Source organism: Leptonotus elevatus, chromosome 9 (genome assembly GCF_054856555.1).
Source record: "Leptonotus elevatus isolate MCC_2025b chromosome 9, RoL_Lele_1.0, whole genome shotgun sequence".
Lineage (NCBI taxonomy): Eukaryota > Metazoa > Chordata > Actinopteri > Syngnathiformes > Syngnathidae > Leptonotus > Leptonotus elevatus.
The window spans coordinates 20,945,084-20,954,614 of record NC_141247.1 but is presented as its reverse complement, the minus strand read 5'-3'; the positions used below and the strand labels follow the sequence as shown (position 1 = coordinate 20,954,614).

Below are 9,531 nucleotides of genomic sequence, written 5' to 3'. Positions count from 1 at the left end.
AGATTTCTTTTTGAATGTTGATGTTGAAATACATTTTTCAGAAGCAAGACGTTGCACAATTTATAAAAAAAAAAAGATCTTGTCGCACGAATGGCTCATGCAATAGGTGAATTGCAAAGACATGCAACAAATGAATATTGGATTGTATACTTTAGTCTGATTTTGACCAATCAGAGACTACCTTAATTGCACATCACCATACGAGAACCGTATCGAGGGGCATTACTAACAAAAAATAACTTAATTGGATAAGATTAGATCACAATGAGCATGCTTATTTTTCCGCATTAACTTGTATTTTTTTTTCATTGGATTATAAAAATATATAGATATAGATAGATCTTTTTTTTTAGGTCCATGTCGAAATAATCTCCATCACTGTATGTCGCATGTTTTGTCAATACTGTGCAGCCCTCGCAGGTGCATAGTCCTCACAATGTCGTAGTTGTGAATAACTGACACTCTGAGGACAGTGTATTTACACACTGCGAATGTAAAATAAGTTTTCAGGGCTTGGAGTTACACATACAGTCCTCATAATTCATACTCTGGTCAGGTATGGACACTCTGAGGACTGTGTATTTTCTATTAATTGTTTCATTGTGAAAAATAGACATCACCAATTTACACTAACCATTAGTGCTGACGGATTATTTATTTTTGAAATGGCAAATAAAATGTGTTTGCATTCACAATACTTTAACCTATTCATTGTTCTGTATGTACTGTAACTGTGTAAATGCACAGGTACAGACTTGTGTGTTACTAAGAATTGAATTTTATATGTATTTTTCTCTTCATGTGTACCAGGTTTCAACTGAAGCACAACCTGAAGACATAACTGAAGACGTAGCTGTCACAGACCAAGTTGACCAGGTGACGAGATTTCTTTTTGAATGTTGACGTTGAAATACATTTTTCAGAAGCAAGACGTTGGCACAATATATAAAAAAATATCTTGTCGCACGAATGGCTCATGCAATATGTGTATTGCAAAGACAAGCAACAAATGAATATTGGATTGTATACTTTAGTCTGACTTTGACCAATCAGAGACTACCTTAATTGCGCATCGCCATACGAGAAACGTATCGAGGGGCATTACTAACAAAAAATAACTTAATTGGATAAGATTAGATCACAATGAGCATGTTTATTTTTCCGGATTATCGTGTATTTTTTTTCATTGGATTATAAAAATATATAGCTATAGATAGATCCTTTTTTTTTAGGTCCATGTTCAATGTCGAAATAATCTCCATTACTGTATAAAACACCCATGTCGCATGTTTTGTCAATACTGTGCAGCCCTCACAGATACTTAGTCCTCACAATGTTATAGTTGTGAATAACTGACACTGAGGACAGTGTATTCATACACCGTGACTGTAAAATAAGTTTTGAGGGCTTGGAGTTATTATACAATTCATACTCTGGTCAGGTATGGATTCTCTGAGGACTGTGTATTTTCTTGTTTTTGTTTCATTGTGAAAAATAGACGTCACCAATTTACACAAACCTGTAGTGCAGAAGGATTTATTTATTTATTTTTGTAATGGCAAATAAAATGAGTTTGCATTTACAATACTTTAACCTATTAATTGTTCTGTATGTACTGTAACTGTGTAAATGCACAGGTACAGTCGTGTTACTAAGAATTTAATTTTATATGTATTTTTCTCTTCATGTGTACCAGGTTTCAACTGAAGCACAACCTGAAGACATAGCTGAAGACGTAGCTGTCACAGACCAAGTTGACCAGGTGACGAGATTTCTTTTTGAATATTGATGTTGAAATCAGTTTTCAGAAGCAAGACGTTAGGAGTGAAGAGTGTAGAGTAGATGGTAGGGCTGAACTATATAACTAACAAATATAATCACAACAATTTTTTATGCAATGTGTATTGCCAAGACGTTCAAAATATTGTATCCAACAATAAGCTTGTATGGGACTAAAATTCCTACAAGTCAACATTAAAAATATCTCAAATGGAAGATTTGTTGGCAGTTTGGTGATTTGGATTATGCACTGTAGTGATCTTTTGTTCCCATTAATTTATTTATGGTGGATTTTAGAGATGAACTCGCTATCAATTTTATTTTATTTTTTTAAACAGAAGTGTAAACATCAGGTAGTTAATTTACTTGTATCAAGCTTGGATAAATGTGCTTTATGTTTTGGACCTTTCGCTGCACTAGAATGGACTGGCATGATGGGTATTTTATCTTCTGTGTTATTTGTATCTGCAATGGATCTTTGTTTCACGCAACCAGAATTAATAGTGCAGGCATTTTCATTGAATGAATATAATTTAGTCAAGAGGATAAATTATGACCCATGTTTATACCTTTATCTTTAGTTGCAAGCAGCTAAATGTTGAGCAATTGTCTCAATCTTAACGACTGTCTGACTCGGTAAAATAGAAAAGTCTACTGTAACTGAAGGACTGTATCACACAATATCTGTTTTAGGGGCAATGCCATAGATTAAGCATATTAACTATCCCTCTTGTTAAATGCTTCATCTCATCTTTCGAATAAATGTGACTAGATTTATAATAATCTTTAGTATGTGCACAAACTTTAGGTTCTAAATGCTTTTCTAGTTTGCTCCAGCATCTGGCACATATCCCGTTTAAAAAAAATGCAAAACTGCTTGATGATGAAGACCTTTGGTAAATTAACTTTAGCACATTAGCCCATCAATGGCGGGAGCTACTTCTGCCGCGAGCGCTCGACACTTTTCTCAAGCTTCTACTTCGAGTGTAACATCACTAAGTAACAGCGAAGTAAAGCTAGTAAATATTTATGACCACCCGCCAAAATGAATTTTAACCCGCATATGGCAGGTTAATTTTAGAGCCACTGTATATATGCATAAGTATGTGTGCATCTACTGTATATATGGATATCATTGCTGTCCTGTGAAAAACACGTTTCCATTTTTAGGTCACGGGCTGCTCTCCGGTAGCTCCTATGGTGGAAGTGTTTTTCACAGAACAGCGACAATATGTGTATGTATGTATGTATGTAATAATTGTTTTCGTTTAAAAAATTAGGTTGCTGATGTATCCAGTTCAAGTGAGGATTCGTTAGCAGAGGAATATGTTCCAGATTCTCACAGTACTTCGGACACTTCCTACATTGAACCTGTTTCAGAAATTCAGAAATCCGAAGGTATTTCAGGAATGAGCTATGAGAAAACTGCTCATCCTTTAAGATGAGAGGTAGTCATGTTTTAAAGAATAAAATGTTCAATGTTCACTGACTCTTTTGCATCTGGTTTCATGTCGAGCTTATCCATTACAAAGCTGTGTTTGACCTAGATAACCTGTTCACATAAGAAGCAGTTTTATTAACATACCAGTTTCAGTCTGTCCTAAAATTGTAAGTTGTAACATGAGCACCATGTTAAAACTTACAATTTTAGGACAGATCAGGTATGACTTTGCATTTCACAGTATTGTTATGTACAACAATGTGTCCTTATATCAGGTAAGTCATTACACATCAATGCCATTTTAGTTTGTGTAAAGTCAGAATGCCAGAACTTTCAAATCACTTCAGTGACATGGTTGCTGTGTGTTGTGTAAACTTTGTCCTTGTAATGTGAGTTGGTCCTCATAATTACCATTTTTGCAATGGGCGTGGCTTATTTAGGTCATTATCTATGTCCTCACAATTACGGATTTTTTCAGGTTTTTCTTTTTTTCGTGTGTTGAGTTTTTTCAAGTTTTGAAGTGAAATTCTCCTGGACAACCCCAAAAAAAAATTTTGGGTGCAAGTCCCATCTCTCTGGCATTAGCAGAAAGGGGTGTCCCTGTAATACACAATTAAACCGGTTTGGAAAAAATGTCCTCATAATACACAGAGGCAAGTATGTGTGTGTGTGTGTGTGTGTGTGTGTGTGTGTGTGTGTGAATTTGGAATTATATGCAGGACAAAGTACCTCAATAATATTACTATTTTGAGTGAGTAGATTTTTGAGGGGGGAAAAAAAAAAAAGCAAAATAATTCATGTTGGTTTTGTACCGTCGATGAATGGTCATTTTATGCCCTGGAAAAAGACAAATCAAAGTGTTTGGTTATTTTTCTTGCTTCAAGCCCTTTGTTGTTGGATTAGAATGGAGGATATGTTATACATACATTGAGAAATGTATTTGAAAAGTGAAATGTTAAGAGCGCATATTTTGCACATATGCACACATGTCTCCATATCCAAAATATCATTTTTGCATACATCAGTAGAACTGATTTAAAGCATTTAAGTTGTCCATCCTTGATCCAAGCATAGACGACAATTGTGGCTGTTTTGGCAGGATGGAAAAATATTGGAAAACGTAAATTCTGATTTTTCTTCTTACATTCCGACCAGATCTAGATGGAATTTATGTGGTAATATATTATACAAATATTACTAAATACAGAGCATCATTTGTTTAAATCATGTGAAAAAAAAAAAAAAAAGTAAATACACATAATGTAAAACGACGTTATCTGCGGCAATTTTTTTTTAAAATCTTGTCTACAAATCGATATCGTCCTGTGTTTTTTCTTTTCTTTTTCTTTTTGTGCTTTAACTTGACTAGTTTCGGTGACGACAAACTGACAGTTGTGACGTGTCTTATCAGATGACGTTATCTGTGTTGAAAAAAAAAATGCTAGTTAGCAGTTGTCTAGTGAAGCTTTTGGTTATAAAAGTGATCGGCGTCATAAGTGTACTGTATAAGATAGCCATGAAATTTTAGGCAGCCCGATTTTAAATTCCTACCTGTATAACCAACCAAAGTTCAAACTGTGATCCAGTGGGCTATTTCTCCATAGTAGAAAAAAAGCAACCTTTAATTAAGCGGCGGGAGAATCAATATGAATTCATAATTAATCAGTCCCTACAGCGATCCGTTATCCGGTCTCTGAGCTTGTGTCGCAGGGGCGTCAGTCCAAGCAAATAAAGTGGGAGTTTCCTGTCTGTCCCCTCAGTCTTTTCACAGGCGATGCCGAGATTATTTCACCGGAGCGTCCAAGAAGTGAAAGATCACCTTGTCTACGCATGCTCCAAAACATACTGCAACGTGAACACAATAACGAGTTTTAGTTGTAGTTTTAGTTAACACAAATCAACAAAATAATAAAAGCTAAAATGGTAAAGACATTTTTGTTCACAAAACAAAAACAGAAAACTGCATTTTACGTTAACAAAACTAACAAAATGGTTTCATCTTTTGCGCCATCCGCCACCGAAATGGTGTCACGTTCCATCAGTCCAAAAGAATAAAATCAATTCATTAGTTTAGTATTTTTCTTTTTTAATATATGTAATTATATATTTCACTTCTGGTTTCACATTTTATGAGTTCTTGGAAAAGTTCAGGTGATCTTTTTATACGAACAAATCTCTTGTCAGTGCTGCTATGCTGTGCAAAGATGCGTGTCTTTGTTGTTATTGTTATATTTAGTCCTAATTAATTTCCAAACAGCCACGTTGGTGCAAATTGAAGGTGTTTACTGCAAACAGTATCAATTTTGCTGTTGACTTATTTGCATAAGTTATTAAATGAGAAAATTGAGTTGGGTGGTTCTTTTGACCTTGGGTTCTTTCAAATTAAATTTAAAGCGCAGACAATTTACAAAGTATGAAATGAGCAGCCACTTTTCAAACATCGAGGAAACACAAAGTAAATTACAGGCCTCAAGCATTTATGTTTTAATAAGTAACATAGATGTTGCTTGAAATACAATACAAATTTTCAAATGTCAAATTGCGTCTATTTTAATTGCTTTAATATGAAGCAACGTGTACAGATTAGCGTACAAGCTAACCGAAAATCATCACATGAACATTTGAAAAGAAGTGACAAATGGCTATTTTTCAATTGTAATTCATTCATGATTATTGTAAATGTGGCGGACCCCCGACATTTAATCTACATACACGTATTTTTTTCCTTATTTAAACAAATTGGCGGAGCTTAAAGAAACAAAAGCCATTGAAAGGAAATTGCAGTCATGGATGACATAACAGAAGCTGCCTCTCACTGCTGTCACCCCAGACTACAACTCCAGCTTGAAATGTTTTGTTCGACTTTTATCTACTTTACCTACAAAATGTACAAAGGTGAAACCTTAGAACTATTTGAACTTCAGTCTTACTGACGCTTTCTAAGTCTGACAGTCTGCGAATTGAGTCTCCTCTGTGGCAGCCCCCTCGGGAGGCCCACCTCCAACTCTGAAAACCTTCGCTTCAGAAAATCTCTTCAGTCCGTTCTTACTTCTCGACGCCTTTAGTTTAAAATAAAATAAAAGCCTGATTCACCCTATGGAGAAGAATTTCTGTGTCTCCGAAATCTGATTTTCAAATCTTGTTTTAACTCCGCGCTTATATGTCATCGTCATTAACTATACATCCAAATTAAAATGATAAATATTACAACAAATGCGTAGTTGGTCTGTCACATTTTTATTTCCTGCATTAATGAAGTGTAAAACGTTTGCAGGCTGAGGCTTTGATACGAGTCAACATTTTTGTTTGACATTTTTAACACATCTCAGAATGTCTCTGGTAACATGAAAGGAATTTTTCTGGTAGCCAGTCAAAGTAAGTCCTCAATGCTTTTCACAGAAAGCATTTTATTAAGCTTTTCATCTTATAGCATTTTATATTAACATAAAGGGGATAAATCCAGTATATATATATATAAAACCCAAAACAGGATGTCAAAAAATTAGAATAATGTGAAGAAATCACGCATACTTCCCAATGTTTTGCATGGGGGAAAAAAAGATGGATGGATGGACGGTATTTTCAAAAAGATATGTGTCAATAGTTGGTTGGATTCCCTGGAAGGCGAGGCTGTTTTGATGCTTGCTGTCAGCGCTTTGTTTTTTTGGGTCTGTTGGCCCTCATTTTCCTCTTGTAATAAAGTAAAGTTTGACTTTTTGAATGGAATTATGAAAATGATTCAACTTTTCGAGGATATTCAATTTTTTTGACGAGCGCTTGTATATATGTGTCTCCACTCTCCCCTGAAGCAAAAGGTGGCGGCGCTCTGATTACAGACTGTGTGAAGTGTGCAAGAGTGTGTTTTCATGTGTTATCCGATCGCTTCCTGCTAAGCCGTCGGTCAGTGCATCAATAAACATGTTACAACACGAACACAAACATTTGACGAGGGAATTTGAGTCCGTGAGAGGGACAATGCGTGTCGTGTCAGGTTGCAGTGTACTTGAGCTCAAGCTGTTTGTGGGTGTGTGCACATCGTTTACTGTGGTACGATTTGCAAATGTTGTATTCTCTCATCAATATCAACATACAATACAATAGAAATGTGTTTTGAGTACAACTGCTTATTTTTGTGACCTTTATGCCCAGGTTTATTTGTACTCTTATATGGTGATTTTGTTATTTTTCCTTGATATTTTGATCATCAACAATTATACTATAAGGATGGCTATTTTAGCTCATCTTTGCTAACAATGCAGCTGTGCTTACCTTTTGGTTTTGACATAATACAGCTCCGACCTCCCATTTTTTTTTTTGCTCGGAAACTTCAGCCATGGTTGTTGTCATTGACTGAAAAACTCATTGTGGGGTAGATGACTAAAGATTTAATTTCACTCTTGATGAGGCGGTAAGGCTTCATGCATGACAGAAAAGTCTTTGGAGGATCTCTCACTGAGCGATGTGGTGACGATAAAGTCACCTGCAGCCTCAAAAAGCAGTTAAAAATCCACTAATGAGCAGCAAGCAGGTGGCTTAATACAATGCCTTTGCCTCACAAAAATCTTCCTCACTACATTTTTGTTTTAACGAACGCTCACCTGGAGACACATTTTACAATGATTATTTGTAATTTTTTAATTTTTTTTCTTTTTCTTTTTTTTCTTTTAAATAAAAAAAATAATAGAAAAATAATAATTAAAAAAAAAGTTTTTTTATTTTTTTAACAGCAAGTGTTTAGACTGTTCTGTGCTTTTCTTCAGAAGTCATTTTTCCCCTTTATGCATGAAAATTGTGACTGCTACATTATGTATGTTTCCTTTATGTGTGAAACAAACCTGTCTGAGATTTAAATCAGCTATCCAAACAGACAGGAGAATCAAAATGTAAAAAAAATGTGACCTTAATTGGAGCACACACATATGCCTGGAGGTGTCCACTGTGTGTGTTCCACGCAGAGATGATCGTGGATTAACTGTTCTGTCACCTGTGACGGTACACTGGAAGTAATGAAAGATGATACGCTGCTGAAAAGAACACCTGTCACCTTGTATCTGCAGGTTAGCAACCAATGTTGAGTTTAGAAATGGCCACTAATCTTTGCTATGATACTACGAAACATATTCAATTTCAGGAAAAACTTCTAAAATGTTTAATTAATGTTGTCTTTCTTATCTTAAATGGTACAGAGGAGCGTCTGACTTCATTACATTTGTAATGTAGATTGGCTCAGTATCAGGAATAATGTTCACTATGATATGTCATCACAGTAGTACAATCACAACAATGACAAAGATCTCTGACAGTGGCAAAATTAATCTAGTATTATTGTTTTTTTTTAAAGGGATACTTGACTCATTGAGCCATTTTCAGCAGTAAAAAGTTGATATTTTGTCCAGAATTTATTTGATAACTTGATTATTTTTTTATGTACATTTCTTACCTTTAAAACACATTTACCTACATGCTGTCGACTGAAGATGATGACGTCACATGTTTTGAAGGAAGTAGGTAACGACCAATCACGGCTCACCTGTTTTCTGGGTTTGGTCAGCAAACTGAGCCGTGATTGGTCATTACCTGTTTCCTCAGCACAGGTGATGTCATCGTCAGTCTACAACAAGTGTAAACAATATTTTTTCAAGGTATTAATTCTACATGAAAAACAACGAAATTATAACATTAATTATGAACAAAATATTATCTTCTTACTGTTAAGAATGAGTCAAGTATCCCTTTAATTATTTTGTAGGCAGTGACAAGATTGCAAGAAAGAGACAAAAAGATGATGGAATAAGCCAAAAGGAAAAATAAAAGTTAATTTACTTCAAATGTATTTAAAGGGTGAAAAAATTCATCCGAGGAAATTGACATTGTTGTGCCCAATGGTGCATTGTCAGCCTCATTTGCATGAATCGGTAACATAAAAACAAATGCATTTACTTATACAGCATTGGCAGCAACACTTATAGAGGGTAATTGATTTGATATGTCTAAGTAAATTTATATTAAGCATTTCAAGAGCATTAAATCACAAAATGAATGTAAATCTGTGATGAATGAATGTTCAATGTTGTTTATACAATACGTTGACTTTGCTCATGGCGTTTCAGAATCTTGTATTTAATATCTGTACAGCATAAACAAGAGAAACAAATGTGCATATCAAATCTGTCTGTAGTGCAATAACATGTAAGTAAAAGCAGAGACCATCAATTTAAAAAAAATCTTCAAGCTGTTTAGTTAGTGATGTTTACCGATATCTTATTTTGAAATTCATGCTTTTAACTTGGAAGGCATTTCCAAAGGTACTT

At 34.9% G+C, this 9,531-nt stretch overlaps 1 protein-coding gene across 1 annotated transcript in view; it reads left to right on the top strand.

Moving 5' to 3' along the window:
* The window catches only part of LOC147168761 (uncharacterized), a 10,767-nt gene extending 6,956 nt beyond the window's left edge, over positions 1–3,811 (top strand). Inside the window, exons 5-7 of the mRNA XM_086085087.1 lie at positions 811–876; positions 1,697–1,762; positions 3,060–3,811. Coding sequence (XP_085941213.1) covers positions 811–876; positions 1,697–1,762; positions 3,060–3,224 — 297 coding nt within the window. The 3' untranslated portion in view covers positions 3,225–3,811. The remainder of the gene's footprint in view (positions 1–810; positions 877–1,696; positions 1,763–3,059) is intronic.
* The last annotated feature ends 5,720 nt before the right edge of the window (positions 3,812–9,531 follow it).